Genomic DNA, 25307 nt, shown 5'->3' with positions numbered 1-25307 from the left:
TATTTAATTCGTTTTTTTTCTAATCTAGGGAACTGTAACTCGATCATTATCTATTTTCTCTTTTTTTCTCTCTCTTTCTATGTGCCTGTACTTAAGTGGAAAGGGGAAAAGAACATAAGGAAAAGAAAAAGAAAAAGGGAAGGAAGAGCAAGAACAATAAAAAGGGTATCTTTAATATCCTTTTGTTTTTTATTTATTGTTATTTGCTTAACTGATCCAAAGGTTCGCACTGTGACCAACACAAATACGTACGTGTATATACATTATACTGAGAAGGAATAAAAAGAAAAAAAAAGAGAAAGAGGAGCGCAGAGGAAGGCCTGAAGAAAGAAAGCAAAAAAAAAATCAAAGGAAATATAGTAAGAAGGGAAAGAAAAAGAAAGTAAGGAAAAAGTGAAGAAGAACAACAACCAAAAAGAAAAAGGGAACGAGACATCTTTAAAGAGAAAGAAAACAAAGAAATAAGAGAAGCAACAACAACAACAGCAACAGCGACATCTAAAAAGAGGGGGGGGGGGAAATGGCAAACAGTAAAAAAACGCAACAGGAGATTGATCGCCTGGTAAGAAGCGCACAGGGTGGCAATGAGAACTTTGATGAGTTATATGATAAGTATATTAAAGCCGGAACACAGACGTTGAAAGAGCGTTTTGAGGGTGAACTCAAAAAGGAGCTCAAAAAGATCCAGCGCTTCCGTGAGAATATTAAATTATTCACCACCAATCCGGAGGTAAAGGATACGAAAATGCTGGACGCGTCTGTAAAGAGTATAGAAGAAAGGATGGAACTCTTCAAGACGTGTGAACGTGAAACAAAGACAAAGGCATTCAGCAAGGAAGGACTCGCTGCCAGTTCTCCAAATGAAGCACTTCAAACCCAAAAAGAGAATTCCTTGAGATCTATAATGGACGAGGTGCGAAAACAAATTGATATTATTGAGTATGATTTGGAACGTGATTCCCGCGGTCAGCAGGTTGGTGGACGAAGTAAGGGTACTCCCTCCGCTGCTGCCGCACGTCTGCGAAAGTTAAAGTTTCACTTAGGCAAACTTGAGTTGGTGCTCAAGGAGGTAACTAATGGAAGTGCTGATCTTGAGAGTGTTTGTCGTATTGAAGAGTCGGCGAAGAAACTCGTACGAAATGAAACAACTAGCGATGAGGACGACGATGACGAGGATGAGGATGAGGGAAACACTTACAGTGGATTTGAGCTTGAGGATAGTCACAATCCAGATAAACATCGCAGTGGTGGTGGGGGTGGAATCGATGAAGATACTGCCGCTGCTGTTCTTTCCGGATCTACACAAGATGCAAATAAGAAAACACCGGCATTTATACCCATTACAACAACAACAGCAGCAGCTTCTACGTCGGCTATTAATACATCATTGAAGAGGGCCACACCGCCGACAACTGGCAGTAAAACAGAAGGTTTAAAACGACCCAGCACCACACAGGCAAGTCCCAAAACGCAAACACCTGGCGGTGGTAATATCTCTGTTTCTTCTACATCTATGGGGAAACCAATTTCAAGTAGAGATACCACCATGGATATGTGGGATGAAAACGCGGAGTTGTTGGATGATGAAATGGATAAGGCAAATGACGATACATTTGGTGATGATGCGATGGAGATAACTGGTACTGGAACGTTGGCAGATATGGCGAAAGCCACCGCTACTTTACCAAGAATGGGAGATTGGGAAAAAGGGCGTCCGGCAAGTCTTGTCTCACCGCCGTCTACAACGTTGAAAACACAAGTAAGCGAACAAAGTATACAACAACAACAACAACCGTCAGCCACTGCAGCAACGACTGCCGCCACAGCATCAACAATTACAGCACAGGCCGTAAAGGCAGCATCTAATACGACTATTGCTGCTAATACTACTAATACTAATACTAATACTAATACTGCTGTTGCCGCGGCTTCGGTATCGCCAGGGGTAACCACATCCGTGGGAAAATCCCCACCAACAGCCACAGTCACTGCCTCTCAACGGGCTCCTGAGCAGAAACAAGAAATCTCTGCCAATGCCTCTTCTCCTGCTCCTGCTCCTGCTGCTCCAAGTTACGACAGGACCAAAATGCTTCAGCTTGTTGATATGTCTTTAGCAAATTTGCCTCACACACAAGATGTTGACCGACAGCGTCCTTTTGAGCCATCAAACCCAACGGTGTGTCCCTCTTATTACCCACAACAGGTACTTCCTGCGTTGGCATCCCCAGACATTTACCGTGAGTTTGAGCTGGAGACACTCTTCTTCATCTTTTATTATCATCAGAACACATATCAACAGTATTACGCAGCAAAACAGATTAAGGCACGGTCCTTCCGTTACCATAAGGGACTTAACACTTGGTTCCAGCGTAGTGGTACACTAAAGGAGACGCAAAGTGATGGTGAACGGGGTTCATTCCTTTTCTTTAATTACGAAGATACATGGCGTATGGAGGAGAAGGAAGACTTCACGTTTAACTATAAATACTTAGAGGATGAGTTGCGTTGAGATATATATATATATATATATATATATATTATATTTATTTATTTATTTATTTATTTATTTATTTATTTATTTATGATATAGCTGTGTCTTTGTTTGTGTGTAGTTATCTTTTTGTTAATTTCACTTTTTCCTCGTCATACTCTACATGGATATTATGCACAACGTCTCGTTTTTCTTTTTCTTTCAGGACATTGATGTTGCTCTTGCAATTTGTTCGTACTAATACCATTTATCATTTTGTTGTATATATATATATATATATAGCAGAAGCTCAATATGTGTTGTCGTTACTGGTATTTGTTTGTTTCTTTTATTTTCGTGTTATTACGTTCCTATGAATGCCACAATAGACAACTGTTATGAATAATAAAAGGATTCAACGGAAGGAAAAGATGGAGTGCATAACGTAAAGAAAGAGAAACGTAATATTATATATATACATAATGAACAGGTGAAGTAAGAATAAAAAAGGAACAATTTAGTGCTGCTGTTCTTGCTACAAATAAATGATGATTCCAATTGAAGGTGATGTTTTTCTTCTTTTTTCTTTTCTTTATTGCGTTCTGCCGCACGCAGAATGGTTTCATCATTTTTATTTTGTCACACCCGTTCCATTTTTATGTGTATGTATCTGTATCTGCAGTAGTAAGAACTACTGCTCCCTTTCTGTGTAACAAATTAAGTATATATTTCTTTTTTGTTTTATTTTCTCATTTTTCTTGTTGAGAGTCCACTACTCTCAGATGACATTTTCTATTTTTTTTTTCTTCTTTCTTTTTTCTAATTCTCTCTTCTTTGTACAAGCACCCTCTTCAAAGGAGAAGAGGGAAGAAACTTGTAAGTGTGTAAGCTAAGCAGGAAAAAACAAGATAAATAAGGGGAACAAAAACAGTAATCCATTCTATTGAAGGGTCCTACTAGGACGCAAAGGAAACTATAGAACGTTGAATATTCACATAAAATAGGTGCGTAAATATATTTATATATAGAAATACCTGTACAAGTAAAGACCAACAAAGAGGAGGAAGATAATCAGTTTGTCAGCAGTTAGATATATATAGCTGCAAGTAGAAGTGGAAAGACTCCCATTTTTTTTTTTGTTTGGTTGTTGTGCTTCACTCTTGTTCTTGTTTTTGAGATCTCTGTTGGTTTTTCGCTGTTGCCAGTGCTGAGTGAGGAGGCAAAAACGATTCACATAATTGAGTCTCACCCATTCAAAACATAGAAGACGAGAATTAAGCCAAACAATCAAGCAAGAAGAAAGAAAAAAAAGAAAAAAGGTTACGAAAGACAAGTCAAAGAAGAAACTAAGCGAAAAGTATTAAAAAAAACAAAAGAAAAAAGGAAAAAAAGAACGAAACTTTAAAAAAGGGGGAAAACGGAAAAAAACAATAAAGAAAAAGGGAAATGATGCCAGTTGCATATGATGAAAACAACAGACGAGTAGCCCCTAATAGCGGCCATGCCGGTGTATCCTCCAGGGAGTGCTCGCTAGGACGCAACACCATGAAGAATGATGCGTCAGCGGCACCAACTCCCATTCGAAATGCCCCTGCAGCGGCTACGGCGGCAACAGGAAATTCCATTTCAGTGCATTTATCACGTTCTCCAGTTTCTACCACACACCATCCGTACGGAGTAGTGCCGCTTTCAGCGTTTGGTCCGGATTCGGAATTGGAGGGATATGCAAGTAATGAGGCGGAGAATGTCGTCACGGTTCGACCATCATACAAGACGAATCTTTCCCAGACGCCTAGTTGTACTACAAGTGGTATTTCTACCTTCTTTGTACGTCGCACTTCGCAACGCTCACCCATCACAGTCCCCGATAAAGCCGAATCGCACTTGCGGAATCACCCTACAGGTGTTTTAGGTGCTTCTATGCCGACCTCCTCCACTACCCCTTGTGGGGGTATGAATAATAATGCGAACATGGGTTCTGTTGTGGCGCCTCCACAACAACCTCCTGTTGTCTCTGCTACTACTAATGCTATTATTACTGCTGCTGCTGGTGGTGTTGTGGGAGGTACTCGTATTGGTTCAAATCGTATGACGCCAACCATTGACACGAATCGGCGTGTTGTGAGTCTTGACGCTGCTGAACGCCATGGTGGTGGTGGTGGTTTATATCAATGTCCCGCCTCATTTCTGCTTGTTATGGCAGAAGAAAAACATTTACACTACACCGGTGTTGAACTCCCATTGTCTGAACTCAACACCGGTGACACCGCTGAACGGGCACGACGTCTACAACAGCGGCAGCGGCAGGTGCAATACGGAAAGGAAACAACTGGGTACAGTAACTACATACGCGCTGTCCCTTCTCGTGGCGATCGTGAGTTTCGAAACCCAATGCACCCTGTCACTCCACGCCCGGAGTACAATTGCAGTAAACGTACCTTTGATCGCTATCTGAACGTATGGCGTCGGCAGTTGCATCTTTGGGACGAATATGATCCAAACAACGTGGCCCCGCAATATACACGAATAGGCATTCCTACATTAAGTCGTCTTGGTCTTGAGCCACCGCCAAGTACACCGGATGGTCAACAAAGCGCACTTCCATCTTCATTCACGCCCCTAGCTACACATCTCGGTAGTGGTTCCGCATGCACCCCAGTGATGCCTCGTGGAGGAAGACGTGATATATTCATCTCATCCGCCTCACATCAACGACAAATGGCATACACAACGGAAGGCAATGCCGGTTTTGTGGCTGCTGCTGCTGGAGGCGGAGGTGCCGTTGGTGCTTGTTGTTGTGGGGCTCCCGGTGTACCGCCGCATGCGACTAATAACATGGGACACATGCGTCCATCCAGCGGCTGTTGCGGGGGTAGTTGGTCCATAACGAACACCCCACACACGCCCTTTCACGGCAGTACACATTCCAACAGCAGTCATCCACCGCCGTTAGTGTCGGTATTGGCACAACGGCCTATTTCCTCCCCATTTTGTGCGGACTCCTCCAATCAAAGTTCACCCAACCCGTACGGTGGACTTCGCAACAGTTCCGGCTGGTATCACGCCACTGGAGTGGGCGGCTCCACATCATCTGTTTCAGCCGCAGCCGCAGCCGCAATGGGCGGTGGTTGTGGTTCTTCCTCTCAAAATATATCAGGAGCTAATTTTAACGCATGGGAAGGGGGAATCTATGGATGTAACAGTAACCAGAATTGCTATGCTTCGCGTGGACACTACTCCCCATCCGGTGTTCACCGGCATACACCGCACTCTACACCGAATCATTATCAACAGCACTATTATTACGGGGCAACGGGGGGAAATTTTCAGGGTGGTGGTAGTTGTGGAAATATGATGAATTCATCATCCCCCACGTGCGTATGTCAAGAAACATGGGGAAACTCGCAGAGACAGCAGTACTAATAATGGAGGAGGAATCTAAGGAGGAAAAATTTAATTTTCATGGAGAACGACAAAAACCAGAAACTAAGTAGATAGCAGTCTCTTTTACCCAATAAAAAAAAAGAAGTATGAGAGTATTTTTTTTTTTTCTTTCTTATGTTGATTCATGTTTCCATTTTACTACTGTTTTGAATATTTTTCCCCCTATAAATGAACGCACTTATACATATATACAAACACAAATACACGCACACCGACTTGAATATTGTACTAAGAGTTGAAATGTTGAATGTAAACAGAAAAAAAGAGAAAATACGCAGCAGATGGAGAATGGGGAACTTCCAGCAGCTGTGGCTGCGGAATTTAACCGTATACTACAGTCAGAGAGAGAGAGAGAGATGATTATGTTGATTTCTACATTACTACTACTATGTACAGGATTTGAGTGGATGAAACACCGAAGATGAAGAGAAAAATGAAAAGTAAACGAATTGTGAGGGAGAAAAGGAACAAAAATGTTTCCTTATGGGAAGAGAAAATACGAAGAGTAATGAAGCCATGCGCAACGTAAAAGAGCAAATGAAGCTTAAAGTGAACTAGAATAGCTGAGGCTATATTTACTATATATGTATAGTAGATGACTGGGCGGCTTGGGTTTGTTTGCATGTCTGTCTGTCTCTCTGGCTGGCTTCAGGGTCTAAAAAAAGTTATCGAAAAAAAAGAATACAAAGATTATTGATAATGTAATAATAATAATAATAATAATAATAATAATAATAATAATAATAATAATAATAATAAAGAGCACATAAATGGAGGTAATGAAGTGAGACAAATAATATATATTTGGCTCTTCTTTATATGTATTTATATTATGTATATGTGTGTGCGTTTTTTGATACTATTACACATAAATCCCAAATATAAACAAAGGGTGACCAAAGAAAAAATGGGCTAAATACACGGAAACAAGTAAGACGCTATGGGATACACATATATGTTTATTTGTAGTTAGGTGATACAAATAAATGAATGTGTGTTTCACGTGAACCATATATATATATATATTCACAGGGTCACAACAGGCATTTATTTGTTTTTATATAAATCTATACATTGCTGTATGCGTCTGAACATTGGAAAGCAAGATGGGTGAACCGCATGAAAAATACCTTGAATTGAAGGGTATTGTTGAGATGAACTTAATTTACCCATCCAATAAAACGAGTTGCACGCGCTTTTCATTCTATATGTGTGTTTTACTCCTTGTTTGTTGTTGTTTTTTTTCTAGATGTTGACGAAGAATTATATAATTATAAATAATGATTGTACTTTTCTTAGCTTAATTACATGATGGACCCATCAAACTTTTCTTTTGTTCTGTGCTATTCCATATTATTAATATATATAATACTTGTTAATATGCGTTATTTATGTCTTGTTATTTTCCATTTTATTCCTTCAAGTGTGCTTTTGTGTATTTTTGTACCTTTGAGTGAATGTAAATATAGTGACTTTTGACTCGCTATCAATTGATTCATGCATACGTTTATACATGATCCCACTCTTATTATTTGTGGTGTTTCGCCACAGGAAATGAGAATCGTGGAACATTATATGGGGAATTATGTGCTGGAGGGAGGAAATGTTACACCGTTGAATTTGTTATTGGGGGGATATTGTCGATTATAGAGGATATTTCCGACGAAATGGATCCCTACATTGTTTTTTTTTTTTTTTTGAATTGCGGTTTTCTTTTATTTTCTTTTTTTTTCCTGTACTTCACGTTATGCCCTCCCTATTGAAAAGATTGCCCCTCGACGTTTCTTCAATCAGTATTGCCAGTAAGGAGATCGAAAAAAAAAGAGGAAAAGAGTAGTGGGGTTGATAATGAAATGTAGGAGAATGGCTAAAAGAAGAAAAATGACGAGGGGAAGTAAAATTTACAAGAAAAAGTGGCTTTTCTTTCCTTTTTTTTTCTTTACGTTTTTCAGAACGAATATAATGTATTTATGGTTATTTCATCTCTGCTTTCTTTCTCGTTGTTTTCTTTTTTTTTTCGTCCCCTATCAGTTCCCACGTGTGGACATGGGTATGCAGTTAATCGTTTTTTTTTGTTTCTATTCCTTTCCTCCTCCCCCTTTTTTTCTTTGTTTTTTTTCCGTATTTTTCTTATTTGAGCGGGACTTCCCACAAAACTGAATGTGCTGATTTCTTCTTTTTACTTTTTTTTTACACACGCTTCTTTTTTGTTGTTGTTCGCTCGGATATGTGTTTATTGTTTCTTTGTTCGTTTTTTTTTTTTTTGTTTTTCGCTTTGTTTCCTAGCTCTGCGTGCGTCTTTCTGCTGCTTTGCTATTCCTGTTGAGAACTACATATTAGTAATACTGTTATTACTACTAGTACTACTAGTGGTGGTGGAAAGAAATTGTTTTTTTTTTTTTTTGTGTGGGTGGGTGGGTGCCGCGTGTATCAATCTTCATTTGTATTTACCGCAAGAGAAGTATTATTAAAGGAAAAAAGAAAACAGAATTCAGCAGAAGGGGCATTTTTTTTTTTTTTCGAAGGACGCGGCATACGAGAATTGGAGTGAAAAGAAATTACAAATAATGGGAACAATAGTAACAAGAAAACGGAGGGATATTTTGTATGTATTTTATATATTATGACATATATATATATATATATATATATATATATATATATATATATATATATATGAGGTGCAGTTGTGTATATGTAGTTCTAAAGCGGGAGGGTAGGGAGAGGAGTGGTGTAGAGGCAAAAAAAAAAAATAGGGGGAGGGAAACACGCCAATAGCGAAACAGATTTGAAAAAAAATACAGGACAGGGACGGTCTAAAAAAAAAGGACGATAATGGGGAAGAGAAAGTATTGTGTCCGTTAACGCAAGAAGAATAACAATATAATCCATGGCAGAAAGCAAAAGGATCTTGGTTCTTTTCGTAATTTTTTTTATTTTTGGTCTTGCGTTTGCGATGTGGCGTTTTCACGGTGTATTTTCGAATCTTCTCCTTACTCTCAATGTGTGTGTGTGTTCTTTCTTTCTCTCTCATGTACAGGAACGCGTACACAGTTATTTTGATGTGCCGGTCTCTGTGAAGTGTTGGGAAAAAAAAAGGGGACAAAAACATACATGGAAATATAATATTATATATATATATATATATATATATATATATATATATATATATATATTATGTTGTTATTTTTGTCTTAATATTCTTGGTGAGATCTCATTTTCGTTGTCGGTGTCCACTTATTTATGAATATCATACTGTGTAGGTAGTGATATTTTCGTGCGGTAAACACCACGTCCGTATTCGATACATGCGTATATATATATATATGATCAGCAACTTTTCATCCTGTTGATATTACTATTAAAATTTCTTATTGATATTGTTTTTTTTTATATTTTGATGCTTACATTTTTCCTCCCCCATCTACTTCTCATTCTTTTTACCCTTTTTCTCTCTATCTGCGTCCTTTTCTGCGTGTATCCCGCAAACTGCGATCACATACACACACATGCATCTCCATTTATATAGAAAAAAAGAAAGGAAGCGAGCACTAGATAGATAGCAGCAGGTGCGCAAACGCCTGGACAGAGACCCAAAGATAAAAGTGATTGAGGAGAGTTACGCCGGTTGAAGGCGAGTACATCGATAGGTAAGTGAGAGAAAGAAACACGGGGTGGGAAAAGAGAAGGAAGAGGAAAAAAAAACAAAAAGGCGAAGGAAGCCAACAGACCGTCACACCAGCAAGGTGACCGTCGCATGTCCAAGACCCTGCCGCTCATTAAAACCGCCACACGTGGCCAGGATGGACCCAGCAGCTCCAGCCAATACCAAAATCACCATAACAACAACAGCACATACACCCCGCGTGATGGCAGCAGTTATCAACTGACCAAATTCTCCGCCCCGGGAACGGCGGGCAACACACCCACCCACCACAATCAATCCCGACACCGCTCCGCCAGCCGCCGCCGCTATGGCGCTGAAGTCGAGTTCTCCCTCGGCCCCGTGCAGGAGCGGTATCTCCCGCCGTACAACGACCTCGAGGACCCGCACCTCGCCCCATACTGGGCACGACGGGAGATGCTCATCCGCGAGTTGGCAGAGCGCCGCCGGGAGGCGCAGCGGCAGCGGCGAATCGAAAGGCAAAAGCGTGAAGCCGCACGACGGCGATTTGAGGAACGGCGGCAGCGGGAACTGGAGGAACTTTCATCACGAAAAGGGTATCAGTCACAGCGGCGACAGGCAGATGAAGAGAACAATAACAACACGGACGATGAGGATGATTACCCACACCACATCCAACCGTACCAAAAGCAACGACAACAATCAAACTCCGCACGCGGACGTCGTCCACACCCACCGTTGAGCAAACCATCCACTGGTGGTGCCAGCAGTAACGCCAAGAGAGCCCCACGCCGCAAGTACGAGGCAGCTGCAACAGGAGACAAAACAGCTCCAGCTGCCGCTACTCACGAAGACACAAAGGAGCAGGCGGCTCCAGGTGCAAAGAGGAATTCGCCGCAAAATGCATCAAAACCCTCACTCCGTGGATCCTTGGTAGAAAAGGACCAGAAAGAAGAAGAAAAAGTGAAAAATACGGAGGAAGAAAAGTCTGTTGCGCCTCACGCACAGACCAGATCCCATTCAACCTCCACTTCATCGTTATCAGCTTCCTCACTCCATGAACAGGTCAAAGAGCCCGGGGAAAAGGAAGAGTCAGAGGTATTATCGACTGGTAGCAAAAAGGATACAGCTAGCAACCCATCTTCGTCATATTCTTCCTTCCCATCATCTCAGAATAATGATGGCCAAAAACAGCAAGATAAAGAGATACAGAAAGATGATCCGTATGAGAAGGAACTCTCAGAGAAGGATGAGTATGGTGATGAATTTGAGGCATCCGCATCCTCTGTGAAGAAGGAAGAGGGACAAGAATCTGTAAAGGGACACCAAGCAGAGGGTTCTGAGAGCGCCAAAGAGGAGTCGGTCAAGGAACTCCACAGCCAAAGCTTTGAGAGTCCCAAAGAGGAGCAGAAGAAGGATGAGTACGATGACGATGAATTTGAGGCATCCGCATCCTCTGTGAAGAAGGAAGAGGAACGAGAATCTGTAAAGGGACACCAAGCAGAGGGTTCTGAGAGCGCCAAAGAGGAGTCGGTCAAGGAACTCCACAGCCAAAGCTTTGAGAGTCCCAAAGAGGAGCAGAAGAAGGATGAGTACGATGACGATGAATTTGAGGCATCCGCATCCTCTGTGAAGAAGGAAGAGGAACGAGAATCTGTAAAGGGACACCAAGCAGAGGGTTCTGAGAGCGCCAAAGAGGAGTCGGTCAAGGAACTCCACAGCCAAAGCTTTGAGAGTCCCAAAGAGGAGCAGAAGAAAGATGAGTACGATGACGATGAATTTGAGGCATCCGCATCCTCTGTGAAGAAGGAAGAGGAACGAGAATCTGTAAAGGGACACCAAGCAGAGGGTTCTGAGAGCGCCAAAGAGGAGTCGGTCAAGGAACTCCACAGCCAAAGCTTTGAGAGTCCCAAAGAGGAGCAGAAGAAGGATGAGTACGATGACGATGAATTTGAGGCATCCGCATCCTCTGTGAAGAAGGAAGAGGAACGAGAATCTGTAAAGGGACACCAAGCAGAGGGTTCTGAGAGCGCCAAAGAGGAGTCGGTCAAGGAACTCCACAGCCAAAGCCTTGAGAGTCCCAAAGAGGAGCAGAAGAAAGATGAGTACGATGACGATGAATTTGAGGCATCCGCATCCTCTGTGAAGAAGGAAGAGGAACGAGAATCTGTAAAGGGACACCAAGCAGAGGGTTCTGAGAGCGCCAAAGAGGAGTCGGTCAAGGAACTCCACAGCCAAAGCCTTGAGAGTCCCAAAGAGGAGCAGAAGAAAGATGAGTACGATGACGATGAATTTGAGGCATCCGCATCCTCTGTGAAGAAGGAAGAGGGACAAGAATCTGTAAAGGGACACCAAGCAGAGGGTTCTGAGAGCGCCAAAGAGGAGTCGGTCAAGGAACTCCACAGCCAAAGCTTTGAGAGTCCCAAAGAGGAGCAGAAGAAAGATGAGTACGATGACGATGAATTTGAGGCATCCGCATCCTCTGTGAAGGAAGAGGGACAAGAATCTGTAAAGGGACACCAAGCAGAGGGTTCTGAGAGCGCCAAAGAGGAGTCGGTCAAGGAACTCCACAGCCAAAGCTTTGAGAGTCCCAAAGAGGAGCAGAAGAAAGATGAGTACGATGACGATGAATTTGAGGCATCCGCATCCTCTGTGAAGGAAGAGGAACGAGAATCTGTAAAGGGACACCAAGCAGAGGGTTCTGAGAGCGCCAAAGAGGAGTCGGTCAAGGAACTCCACAGCCAATAGCCCAAAGAGGAGCAGAAGAAAGATGAGTACGATGACGATGAATTTGAGGCATCCGCATCCTCTGTGAAGGAAGAGGAACGAGAATCTGTAAAGGGACACCAAGCAGAGGGTTCTGAGAGCGCCAAAGATGAATATGATGATGACTTTGAGGATGAGGGAACACCGTCAGCTGGAGTAGTGCAGAAGAAAGCCTCCGAGGCGAGCTCTGTTTCCAGCAAGAGCAGTATCTCTGACTCAAAGAGCGAGAAGATGGATTCTGCTCAAGAAATTAATGAGGTACCAGATATGGTAGGAAAGACTGCTGCTGCTTCTACTTCTACCTCTTCCCATTCCTCTTCACTTTCTGACTCCTTGAGCACCTCAAAAGAGATAAGCCTGGATGATGTCAAAAAGGCAGAGATAGACAGTGAGAATGAACTTTAGAAAAAGAATGGTTTGTACTAGTCACGTACAGAAGTAATGTAAACCCGGAGACAGAGCAAAAAAAAAAACATATATATAACATTATTTAAGAGCATATATGTATGTATATGACTTTTTTTTGTGGGTTTTTTTTTTTTCCACAGAGGAAAAAAAAACAATGTAAAACAAAAATATATGCCTGTTTTTATACGTACATGGATATGTGTGTGGTTATCGCTGTGTTTGTAAGGGTTGAAAAATGACAGGGAATATGATACAATTGCAAATTGGGTTGGGGTGACAATGGTGTCATTCTAAAAGGCAGGCAATGCAAAAAAAAAACTTATGTATAGCAGGTGAGACATATATAGACGCAGTGCAGGTGAAGAAAGACGACGATAGAGTTAATTTGTTTCACTGACTGACTGATTGAAAGAAGAGGAAGAAAGAATGAAAGGGAGCAAATGATGTGAAAACCACTACCTTTGCTAATGACCGTATTGGGAAAAGTAGGAGAAAAAAAAACAGAGGATGTGAGAATGAAAGATAAGGGGGAGTTATCTAACGTTGTTATTTATGGAATTCTGAGAAAAGGAAATTGAATGGAAAGTGCAGATAGGAATTACCGGTGAAGAAGAAAGCGAACCCGAAAAAGAAAGAAATTTGAAAGGAAAGAGACTTTGTTTGTTTTGTTATTATTGTTGTAAAATGAAGTTACTAGTTTTTCCAATACACATCTTTTTACCACGATCATTTTATTTTTTCAAATTTTCCTTCTCTGCTGTTTCTTGTTAATTACTTTTTGCTTTGTGTTTCACGTGTGAAGAATATTTACACAAAATCATATATATGTATATATATATATATAGATATCTATATATATATATATATATATATATATATGAATAATCTTAGCCTTACTTCACCTATGAAAGAGAAAAGAAGAAACAAGAGAAAACAGTGCATTTTAACTCTACCACTAGTAACCCCATATCGTATAAAAAATACAAACAATAAATTGAAATTGTACCAGATATTTATTAATTAAAGAATCCTAAAAACTGACGAAAAGGAAGTGCTGAGATGCCCTTTTAACCCGCCGCCCGCTATCCCCATCGCAAGTTCCACCCCTTCGCTACGTCTACTGAGTGGACTGTTTTACCTCGAGATAAGCCGTCCGCCGGGTTCTGCTCTGAAGCTACATAACACCACTTTGCTCTTATGCCGTGCGAGCGCAAAACTCTGTCGATGGCGTCAGCTTCCTTCACCAAAGCTTGTGAATGTGTGTTTCCTTTTTGCATAATATGCATGACGGTTGTATTGTCCACGCAAATATCCACGGGACCGTGTAGATGTGTTTTAAAACCGCGTAAAGCGAGATGAACTGCTCGTGCCTCCGCTTGAGATATCATATGGGGTGTGCGTTCCAAGCACCGACCGCGGCCAAAACGCCCCTGAAGCTTTGAATAACAGCGCCCCCCATCCGTACATGGAGGCGTCAGTGCCGAGTGTTGCCGTGGAGGGCAACTTTTGTGGAGGATGAACCGGGTCGTTCATTAACAATGTGTTGAGCAAACTTTGTCCGATGTCCTTTGCAGTTGGTGATAAATTTGCCGGGTCTTGTGGCCGTATTAATCCTCGATTTAAACGAGATAAACGTCGACGTACGATTTTCAAGAAGAAATAATAAGGGAAAAGAGCTGCACCCCTTACCCCACCCGCATACAGCATACGCGAAACTGTGCTCTCCAGTTCTTCGACTGTCGTGTTATCCAGTGAAGGAGCCTGCTGCAATCTCTGTATTGTTTTCTCACTTAAAGACACCGTGTTGTCTTTGTGATTGAAATGTACGCCTATGAAATCATATTCTTTAGTGTTGAGCTTCTGTTCTCCAATGGTGGCGCCGCATTGTTGCATGTTCTTCCGAATTGTCTTTCCCCAAGCATCCACCTTCTGATGTGGACCACTTATTCGGATGTTATCAATCCATACATGTAAGTGTAAACCTTCTGGTGCTGCATATTGTGGCAATACCAATTCTGGATCTCCAGCCAAAACTCTTTTAATGGTATTTATAATCTCAGGACTACATTTATAGCTCATGGGAAGGCGAGTGAACTCAACGAGTTCCCCTGATTCCGTGCGGCAACGGAAACTTGCCCGCATCTTAATTGGTAAGGCCACCTGGAAAAATGATGCCTTTAAATCAAATAATGTTGCCGTTTCATCGTAAACCACATCCAGATACTTTGAAATATGCGCGAGAGGAACATCGGCCTCATAATCATCCTTGTCATTCTTTTCTCTCGGCCACGCAATAAAACTTATTCTTTGTCCGGAGGGTTTGTCCTCCACCACCGCAAACGGGCCCACCCAACCTTTAGCTGGATGTAATGAAGCTGTACAAATAACGCCTGCTTCCTTCATACGCTGCGCATCAGCGTTATTATTTCGTAAGTTGGATTCAAGCCGTTTGGCGTATAATTCGGGTTTCTGCATAATGTGCCACACCTCATCCCAATGCCTCCTGGCCTTATGGTTGAGGCGGTCTCTTATCCATTGGGTGAAAAGTGTACCTACGTCTATTTGTTGCAACGGTAATTGTGTTTCGTCTTCTTTTGTCGCCACACTGGTTCGGTGTGATCGTTGCGGTATATTATGCCCTTTGAAAGGGGCGCAGAGATGTTGCGTTGTTAATTCTGGTAATTCCCATTTTTCTGCAGCCCATTTTTCTAATTCTTTTACATCAATGATGTCAAGTGTGCGGACTTGTTTATTGTTGCGGCCCAATGGCCTAAGTATCACACCGTGCTGCGTGGGAGTTCCATGAGGTCTGCGTGTTTCACTAACTGTGTTATTAATCGTGGATCGAGATCGTGTTCGATCACTGCTGCCGCGGCGTGTGCTAGCGCTCCTCTCTTTATGGAGTGAGCTGCCACTCCATACGGTCGAAGAATATTCTCCATGTCTTTTTTGGTTAGTGTCGTTAGCTTTTCGCCGCTTGTCATTCCTTTTATGGTTTCCTTGACGCGTCGTGCGTCCGCACCTGCGATTACCACGTATCTTGCTGCTCTGTGAGGGTCGCTCTTGAATGTTTTTGACAGTGCCGCCCAATCCACTATTATGGCATTGGTATCTTGATTGTGTGGCACGAAATTTTGTTTCTGGAGTTGTGCTATTTCTCCCCATCGGCTGGCTGTAACCCACGCCAGTCGTAATGCCACCCAATCTTTTTCCTTTGTCAGAGTAACGATTATCATATCTAATTCCCATATTAACATGGGGCGTGCTTGTTTTAACGGGTCCTGTGCCGCCGTCTTCCGTAAAACCATTAGAAACATTTGTGTGGGTGTTCTGGCCGATGCTAGCACGGTAATTAGGGTACGCGTGTATTGGATCGCGCTGCTCTTTGCCAGTTGTAAACTTACTATAAAAAGTGGAATTTTTTCTTCTTGTACCTCTAAATTGTGTTTTACCACGAACTCTATGAACCTGCGCAGTATTGAACCCCTCTGTTCCCAGGTTGTGCGGGTCCACATGTGTTTTGCGATGCGGTTGGCCTCTGAAGCCAGCGCCGCGATGTACGGGTCGTGAGAGCGCGATGGAATTAAAGTTATATCGTTTATGGATTTTGTCCCTGGAGGGAGTGTATCGGATGAGAAAACCTCTTGTAATTGTTGTCGTGTTGCGTGTTGATCTTGTATATTGCCTGTTATAATCTTCTGTGTAACTGTTTGAATATGTGTTCGAAAGAAAACCACGGTGTTGAGGGGATGCGACCAGTCTTGCGTCCTGACGTTCTTTTGGTATCCTATTTGCCCGGGCCCCGGTATTCACTGTTTCCGTGGCCGGTAATCGTTTTTTGGTTTAAATGGTTCTCCGTACGCGTTTACACGGCACGTTGTGCTGTAATGTCCGATGCGACCGCATCTGAAACACCGAGCCTTGCTCGGCGATGGTAATGACTGTTTCCGTTTTAACTTATTCACGGCTTGCGCGATTGGATCTTCCTTTTGCCAAGGCTCTTCATAAGCTTCTCGTAATGCGGTTATCTTCACGCCTGGGTGATCTTTTGCAGCCTGAATTAGTCGGAGGTGTGTATATACCTGTCGTCCCATATGGACGAGCTGCTCTGAAATCCCCTCGTTACGAAAGGAGTCCAGCCATTGTATGAACATATCCCATGCATCTTGATAAAAAGGAGCGGGATTAACCAGTCTGGGAAAAAGTTGCCGATAAGCCGCCACAACTTCCGTTGGTGATGTATCCATCAAAAATTCCATCAGTCCATCAAAGGTCCGTATTTTTTCTATAGGTCGGCTGCTTTCAAGCCACGTTGGTTGGCGGCGTTCCTGGATTCCCCGAAGACCCAACTTTGGGTGTTCCTCATTTTCCGGCAAATCGGGCGCTGGTTTCCCTGCCCAGCTTGTTATATTTCTACCTTGCGGTGGTGATATCTCTGGTTCCTTAGTTTCACCCAGAACAGACGGTTGTTCCGTTTGATTGTAGTTTTCCAGCGCTGATTTTAATTGCGCTTGTGTGGCAGCATGCTGATTTTGCAGCTGTCGTAGTTCTTCAAGCGTTTGGTTTAATTGTGTGTGGGATGCTGCCAGTAGGGCTTGCGTGTTAGCCTGTTGATGCATCTGTGCCAGTTGATTTTGTAATTCCCGGAGTTGTATATTAGCGGTTTGCTTTGCCCGAAAAGCTTCGTGTTCTAAATGTGCTCGGGCGCTGTTATATTCTTGATGAAGCCTTAGAGCTTGCTCTCCCAGTGCGGCCCATTCCGCCCCGAATAAGTTATTTGTCGTCTCGAAAATTTGTAGAAAATTTTGATTTCGAGGCATTATAAAACCAATAATGGACAGGCACACGGATTCCCAGTCCATAAAGTTGTTTGGTTCCATTTTTAATTTGAGAGTATCACCGTCTAAAGTTAGAGTACTGTCAACATGAAAAGTGTGTTGCGGCATATCCGCAGGTCTCAAATCAAAGGAAAATTCTAATGGACCATATCGGCGCACAAAATCCTTGAAAGCCTTAGTGCAAATTCTTCACTCTAGTGTTGTATAAGGCTGAATGGTTGTTCTGGTGTGATCTTACTTACCTTAAAAACCTACTATTTTCTTTTCAGAAACTTACTATTGACACACTGTTAGGAATAAAAAGAAGTAAAAATATTTCCAGTAGTTAAACCCATACAAGATATAAAAGTCAATAAGACTCAATCATTCTTATCGCAAGCTGACAATATATATATATATATATATGTCTGTGTATATGTTGTACCTGTGTGTGTGTTGTTGTTTTTTTGTGTTTGCATGTATGTATGTATACTGCTGCTGTTTTTACTCTTCGCGGCCCTAGTGGAGAGTGTCATTTATTCTGACCACCGAAAGTTAGAAAAGGGGTCAGTATTCTCTCAAGTTCTCCCAACTGCTCTAAAGACGAATGGAAGGCACTTGCAAAGAGAATAGTAATACCGATTATGTTATTGATGATGAATGCTTCACAATGGACTGATGTGTGTTTGGTCATTTCGCTTACCCTGTTCTTTTCGTTACCTTCTTTTTTGTTATCTCTCTCATTCAGATACATTTTTATCTCTATCTTCTTTGTGTCCTTGTTTTTTTTTTCTGTTTTTGCTATCGCTATTTCTTTCTCGGTCTCCATCGTACTGTTGTTGTTCTCTAGGCTGCTTGCTGTGGCGGGTATATAAAAGTTGCAGACGCCGCCTTTTTTCTTCAGCATTAACATCTGTTGAGAAATAACATCTGAAGGTGGGGGTGGGGGACAGCAGAGCAAAATAAAAGAAAAACACGGGAATTTCCTTTCATTCACTCACAGAAAGTAAATCCTGGTCTATATTTTTCTTCTAGTCTGTGGGTGTGGGTGTGTTTTATTATTTATCGTCATAGTTAGTTTAGGCTTTGTATTCCAAAACAAGGTGAGCACATAAATAATAAAACCAAAAATAAAGAAGAAGAAAGAAAAGAAATCACAGCCAATTCACCATGACAGAGCCAACTGAAGATACTCCTACCCCCACAGTGGGAGGCCGAAAGAAGATGAAGGAGGGGATTCGAGAACGACGTGAGAAGCTTGAGTTGTATCAGTCTCACTCACACAAGATGAAGGCTCTCATGATGAATAGTGCTGGTATACGTAGTGGACTGAGTACCAACGATGATAGGACGTTAAATCCCATCTGGACAACCTTTCCTACACGTTGTGTGCGACCCATCTCCTCTGTAGCTGAGATGCGTGAGAAGTTGCAGTATTTTGCCCACAGTGATGATGTGATGGTGGTACGATACCACCAAAACAACTGCACCGCCTGCAATGCGGTGGACAAGAGCTTTGAGCTCCTCTGCCATCAAAGTGCGGAGCGGCTGCCCAATCTGCACTTCTACGACGTAAACCGCGATGAGGTGCCGGAGCTCGCGAAGGGCCTCGTGCGATTCCCGCAGGTGAAGGGGTACAGCGGGGGGCACTGGACGGATCTCGAGTTTAAACCCCCGGCGGCGTACCGCGAGGAGGTCTACGCCGGCGTGGAGCGGGAAGTCGGGCGGCGGAAGAACGCCGGCCGCCCCGTCACGGCCCTCGAGGCGGAGGAGATGTACTTCTCGGCGGCGGGGCCCGCGATGCTGCAGGTGCTGGAGGAGTCCGTGATCCGCTTCTACACAAAGTCGCAGGTGCGATTGCACAATTACTGGAAACAGGTCTCCGTGCGGCGGGCGTGGTTCTTCCGGCGGTTTATAGAACCGGAGGTGGATGAGCAAATACGGGATGCGTGGCAGATGAAGTCGATATTTGGTGAAAAACTAAACTATGGGCCAGAGCCCAAGGTGGATGAGTTTTGATCACATTGGTGAGTGTGGAAAGGAAATGAAAAAAGGAAAGCAGCAAGAAGAAAAAGAAAAAAATGGGAAAGGCAAAAAAAAAAAACACGGTACTTGGTTGTATTGCCTTTGTTCTCTAGAAATTCCAATATGACGCAATGTCCACCCTTTTTCTTTTTCTTCTTTTATTCGTTGTGCTGTACACTCCCACACAGTGATCGCTTCCCTCTCTCTTTCTCTCTCTGTGTGTGTCAGAGAAAAGGAGAGTGAACTGCAACAAAGAAAAGGGGTTGTACACTTAAGCCAAGGGGCTAATCAACGAAAATAGCGAATAGAAAAAAAAAGAAAAGGGGGCGGGTCTTATGATTCAAGGTGTGATGATGGTGTTAGTTAGGGAAAAAGCGAGACGTATGGCAGGAGAGATTGGACGTACAGTCAACGGAAAAAAAAGTTCAGGCTTACAACAAAGAAGATTTGGTATTTTTAGTTGCTTCTCTGCAATTTTTTTTTCTTCGTCAGTTAATTTCTTTCTTCCGGGTTTCTTTTTATTTTTTTTTTTCGCTGCTTTTATTATTTTTTGTTCTCATTCGTTATGTGTGTGTGTTTTTTTTATTATCCTTTCTGTTTTATTTCTAGTCTTTCGTACAAGAGGTGAAAAGGGAAAGGGAATAAAAAAAAAATAGGTCTACTTACTAAGTGTTTTGCAGTAGATAAAAAAGAAAAGAAAATTAAAAACAAGGCATGTTATCCTTTGCTGCGGTCAAGCAGGATGTCGAACTCGCTAGACAACTTGCTTCTTTCTTCTACAGTAGTTTTGCCGCGAAGGGTACACCCTCACTTAATGGATTAGAACGCTTCGCAACACTATGTGGTCCTTTTCGAGATCAGACGGGAACTTACACTGTAACGATTCTGCTTGAACGAGCTTTTGTAAGCAGTCGAATCACCGACGCAAACTCATCCCATTTTGTGGTGTGTGCGGAGTGGAAAGTTCTATTTGGTCCCTCATACCCAACAGAAACATGCGCTTGGCATTTTGATAAAGATTGTAATACAGGTAGAAATGGTAATAGATGTGAAGATAATGTACGTCTTCGCGTTAGATTACGGTCATTTCTTGTAGAAGAAGTTGTGTCACGCTTATCATCCTCATCTGCCACATCATATTCAGCGACATGCGCCCCTGATACGAATAAACATAACGATTACTATTCTTTTATGTCTCGTGGTGTTAACAGGGAACTTTCACCACAGGTAATGTTGCCAGGGTCTACAAGCTCCTTAAATGAGGCCTCTGGAAGATTAGAAAAAAAAAGTAGTGATGGTACTATACCAGTACCAAAGTTTCTATTTGATTTTGCTTTTCTTTGTAATTGGTGGATGTCATTGGAGTTAGATGATGGATGTATTGCGCCAGCAAGTCATCAAATGCTGCATGGTATAGCCTCTATTGGAAATATGGCCGCAACAGAAGATGAGGGTAGTGGTGGATTTATGCACTCGAGTCATGCAACACATTTTTTGGAAGGAGTAGGAGGAGGAAATAGAGGTCAATTACCAAAACGTGGATTCGCAGCTGTATTTACCCCACAAGGTAAAGTACTTATGTGGGGATTTGGACGTCTTAAGAAAAAGACGACTACACAAGCTAAAAAACCTGTTGAAAATATACATTCTAGTAAAAATGAAACGAGTAAAAATAAAATGCATTTGTTTAACCCAACACAATCTGGATTCCCAGGATCTTCATCATCATCATCATTGCAGACTAATACTAATACTAATACACCTGCTGCAACTTCAACTTCTGCTACTGTTTCCAGTTCTGTGGAGTTTACAGAGGTTCATAAATATGGTAATCAACGTAACCACCAGCATCGGCATCATCATGATCGTCGACATCAGTGGCAAGTACTTCATATTACATCTTTCTCTAGTAATGGAATAAATGAAGTGTTACCCTCATTGGTGGTACCAAAAAATCTTTTACATACAGAAATTTATCGTATGAATGATGTTTGCCTTTGTGCAGAAGATCCTGCTACGGCATTAAAGAAAAATATTCGTATTTGTAGAGGAAGAAAAGAACTTCATGGTGTATTAAATGCTTTTCGAATGTTACGTCAACTCGTAAAGGGAGCATCACCACATGCACCATCATTGTACACTGTGCAACTCTTGGCACCGGCTTTACATGAAGTTGTGAAGGCACTTCAACTGCTGCAGCAACCATTTTGGGCAGGAGTGGCCATTTGTTGCTTTACACTTCCATCACTATTGAATGATCGTCCAATATTATTGGATCTTGCCTCACTTTTGATTGATCCAGTTGAAGGACATCGATGTGTTTCTCTTGTGTCAACAGTATTTTCTATTGTTGATTCACCCATTCAGTTCCGGGAAGCTGAAATTGCAAAAAAAGCGATAGAAAATCTATATTGTGATACAAAACCGTATTTGAATTTTCCATACAAACCAATCTCTGATGGTAACACTGACGGAAGAGGTGTTGGCAGCTGCTCCCATTCGTCCAGTAACAGTAATAGGAAAGTAAAGATGCAAAATAATTCCTCTGTCCTTACGGGTCACCCACCTATTACTGAGTGTGCCGTCTGCAGGCTTCCGCTTCCGCATCTTCCAACAGAGATTGGTGTTCATGATCATAGTGATAATGGTGGTGTTGATAATAGTGTTAGTAGTAGCTGTTGTTCTTCTTCTAATATTGGTAGTGGTATTAAGTGTGGAAATAATACCGTTGGGACTGTCGATAAAGGTGACTCACCATTGTCTTGTGGAAATGAGGATGGGTGTATCACACTTCAGTGTTCTCGTTGTGGTCATGGTGGGCACGTTGACCATATTCTTGCTTGGTGGGATGACTCTAATGTACGCTGTTGCCCCATGGGATGTGATTGCCTCTGCATCTACTAGGACAAAGGAGTATCGCATCCTTCCTCTTTATTTATTTATTCTTATTTTTTGCATAATGGTGCAATATGCCAAGCGTAAAATATGTATTATTATCGTAATTTTTGATTTCTACAGAAGGGAAACCGCATAAACTTTGCAATATTCTCTAGTTAATAATAATAAAACCTTTTTTTCTTTATTCCTGTTCTTTTTTTCCCCCGTTTTTTTTCGTTTTTTTTTTTTTTTTTTTTTTTTTTTTTTTTTTTTTGGTATTCCCAATTTAGAATCTATACCCTTTATCACCAACCTCCCCCTAGAGCTGAGTTCTCATGGCGGTCTCAGGAAACAGACATGTCCTCCGGCGTATGCTGCCAGCATTCCTTATAGTGATACTTTTCATTTATTTAATCAACAGTAGTGGAAGGCGTATCCCTCTCTTTGGTCTTGAGGCGCCACCGCAGAGACGATCTTCTTACCGTGTACTAAAGGACTGTAGTACTCCGTATGATACACTTCTGGGTGTCGCTAGTGGTATTCCAGCGTATAGTAACTGTCACCGACGATGGAGGTCTGAGGCACGGGCCTACGTTACACTGGCATTACCGCATGAAATTCGAAAAGAGCCTTTTCATATTGGAAATCAGCGACAACTATCCACTGGTAACTGCTGGGATGCTGCAGAGTACATTACCCGCTTTTACTACCTTATGCGGGGTTTGATTTTTTCCTATAACGCACTAGATGTCGGGGAATTTTGGTCAACAATAGAGTTTAGTGGAGCTGATGGGCGAAATCGCCAGTACGAGGCTGTAGAGTTGCCTAACTTGAAAGCGGTAAAAACGGCAAAAGAACGGAAACGGCTTGCCCCACGGTTTGCAGATGTTGTGGTGTGGTTGCCGAACCCAGAACGTGATCTCCCTGATGGACATGCCGCCGTTGTTGTTCACGTGGAGGATGATGTGGAGACGGCCGGTGGAGAGGCACAGCTGCGTGAAATGCAGAAGGAACATGTACAGCCACAGTTGGTGTATATAGCCGAACAAAACTTTGATAATAAATACTGGGAGGGAAAGAATTACTCCCGTGTGCTGCGGTTCTCATGGAAAAATGGAAATGAGATGCTACTGCAGGATCCTGGTGATTATCATATAATTGGAAGAATACGAGCTGGTAAGTTGATGCATGATATAGCTGATGATGATCTTTAGTCTGACATTATTATTATTCTTTTACTTCTTAATCATTGAATATTTTATTTTCGACATTTTATCATAGCTGTTACATCGCAAAACTTGATTTAGGCTCTGACTGGTATTGTTTTTTCTCACTCTTTTTTTTTTGTTTGTTTATGTGCATAGGTAAGGTACGGCTATGGTGGCAGTAGCAATTGTATCTGCTATTTCGATAGGTTGTACTGGTAAATGTTTTTTTTTGTTTTATGAGTGTAATAATGCAAGTAATCTGGAGTTTTTTTTTGTTTTTTCTCTTGTGCATTCCGGAATACACCTCTCTCTCTCTCCCTCTGTTTCTCTTGGTAAAAGTAAAAAAAAATTCAAAAAATAAAATATAAAATAGCCAACATAGTATATATTATGCCTCCAATGGTAAATAAATTGACCATTCAAATCACTGTTGGGGTACTCTTACTCCTCTTAACAGTGTACTACATACTGGTATCCCACACCAATATCTTCAGTGGCCGTCATCATCATGGTAACACTCACTTTTCGCGAAAGGATCCCCGCTTTGATCCACTTGCCCATTGCACTACTGAGTTTGGTACCTTTCTTGGGATGGCCCATGATATTCCAGCATATAGTAACTGTCACCGCAGTCATAGATCTAATCAAATCGTCATCACACGCTTTGGTTTCCCAGATGTGTTTTTACCCCACAGTGATGGTCAGCAGGGGAATTTTATTTCAGGAGCACAGTGGTCCGCAGCGGAGTACGCCTCTCGGTTTCTTTTCCACACGAAAGGCGTCACTTTCCCCGACACCGGCGTAACACAAGAGATATGGGGGTCAAAGTTCTTTTACAATCCTCTGGGCATCGGGAATGGCGAGAAACCACGGACGTATGAACCACTACAAATTGCAAACTTCGTAGCGGTAAAAACGGCAAAAGAACGGAAACGGCTTGCCCCACGGTTTGCAGATGTTGTGGTGTGGTTGCCGAACCCAGAACGTGATCTCCCTGATGGACATGCCGCCGTTGTTGTTCACGTGGAGGATGATGTGGAGACGGCCGGTGGAGAGGCACAGCTGCGTGAAATGCAGAAGGAACATGTACAGCCACAGTTGGTGTATATAGCCGAACAAAACTTTGATAATAAATACTGGGAGGGAAAGAATTACTCCCGTGTGCTGCGGTTCTCATGGAAAAATGGAAATGAGATGCTACTGCAGGATCCTGGTGATTATCATATAATTGGAAGAATACGAGCTGGTAAGTTGATGCATGATATAGCTGATGATGATCTTTAGTCTGACATTATTATTATTCTTTTACTTCTTAATCATTGAATATTTTATTTTCGACATTTTATCATAGCTGTTACATCGCAAAACTTGATTTAGGCTCTGACTGGTATTGTTTTTTCTCACTCTTTTTTTTTTTGTTTGTTTATGTGCATAGGTAAGGTACGGCTATGGTGGCAGTAGCAATTGTATCTGCTATTTCGATAGGTTGTACTGGTAAATGTTTTTTTTTTCTGATTTGATCAATATCTGTGAATATCTTTGCTTATTTCTCTGATGATGATATTATTATTATTATTATTATTATTATTATTATTATTATTATCGTTGTGGGTGCCGAAAAGAAAAAAAAAGGATGTGATTATTTTATTATTTTATTCACCGCTATG

The 25307-nt window shown here is 42.0% G+C and overlaps 7 protein-coding genes across 7 annotated transcripts; all 7 read left to right on the top strand.

Moving 5' to 3' along the window:
* Positions 1-520: 520 nt before the first annotated feature.
* LSM04_007766 (CCR4-Not complex component) lies at positions 521-2509 on the top strand (the record flags this gene model as incomplete). Its single annotated transcript, XM_067331621.1, has 1 exon — positions 521-2509. The coding sequence occupies one exon, from the start codon at positions 521-523 to the stop codon at positions 2507-2509; it is 1989 nt and encodes a 662-aa protein (XP_067193166.1).
* Positions 2510-3916: 1407 nt separating this feature from the next.
* On the top strand, positions 3917-5893 carry LSM04_001202 (Histone RNA hairpin-binding protein; the record flags this gene model as incomplete). Its single annotated transcript, XM_067331619.1, has 1 exon — positions 3917-5893. The coding sequence occupies one exon, from the start codon at positions 3917-3919 to the stop codon at positions 5891-5893; it is 1977 nt and encodes a 658-aa protein (XP_067193015.1).
* A 3778-nt stretch (positions 5894-9671) lies between these two features.
* Positions 9672-12710, top strand: LSM04_004728 (uncharacterized protein; the record flags this gene model as incomplete). The annotated part of the gene is made up of 2 exons (XM_067331618.1): positions 9672-12263; positions 12303-12710. 2 exons carry the CDS (start codon positions 9672-9674, stop codon positions 12708-12710), a joined length of 3000 nt encoding a protein of 999 aa, XP_067193095.1.
* Positions 12711-18700: 5990 nt separating this feature from the next.
* Positions 18701-19549, top strand: LSM04_002374 (uncharacterized protein; the record flags this gene model as incomplete). The annotated part of the gene is made up of 1 exon (XM_067331617.1): positions 18701-19549. One exon carries the CDS (start codon positions 18701-18703, stop codon positions 19547-19549), a length of 849 nt encoding a protein of 282 aa, XP_067193040.1.
* Positions 19550-20269: 720 nt separating this feature from the next.
* Positions 20270-22459, top strand: LSM04_006366 (uncharacterized protein; the record flags this gene model as incomplete). The annotated part of the gene is made up of 1 exon (XM_067331616.1): positions 20270-22459. One exon carries the CDS (start codon positions 20270-20272, stop codon positions 22457-22459), a length of 2190 nt encoding a protein of 729 aa, XP_067193145.1.
* A 308-nt stretch (positions 22460-22767) lies between these two features.
* On the top strand, positions 22768-23646 carry LSM04_006109 (uncharacterized protein; the record flags this gene model as incomplete). Its single annotated transcript, XM_067331615.1, has 1 exon — positions 22768-23646. One exon carries the CDS (start codon positions 22768-22770, stop codon positions 23644-23646), a length of 879 nt encoding a protein of 292 aa, XP_067193138.1.
* A 393-nt stretch (positions 23647-24039) lies between these two features.
* LSM04_000911 (uncharacterized protein) lies at positions 24040-24924 on the top strand (the record flags this gene model as incomplete). Its single annotated transcript, XM_067331614.1, has 1 exon — positions 24040-24924. One exon carries the CDS (start codon positions 24040-24042, stop codon positions 24922-24924), a length of 885 nt encoding a protein of 294 aa, XP_067193010.1.
* Positions 24925-25307: the final 383 nt, after the last annotated feature.

The sequence above is a fragment of the Trypanosoma melophagium genome, assembly GCF_022059095.1.
Source record: "Trypanosoma melophagium isolate St. Kilda chromosome Unknown ctg18segment0, whole genome shotgun sequence".
Lineage (NCBI taxonomy): Eukaryota > Euglenozoa > Kinetoplastea > Trypanosomatida > Trypanosomatidae > Trypanosoma > Trypanosoma melophagium.
Note: the sequence above shows the minus strand (reverse complement) of the source record. Positions and strands in the feature narration are given on the sequence as shown.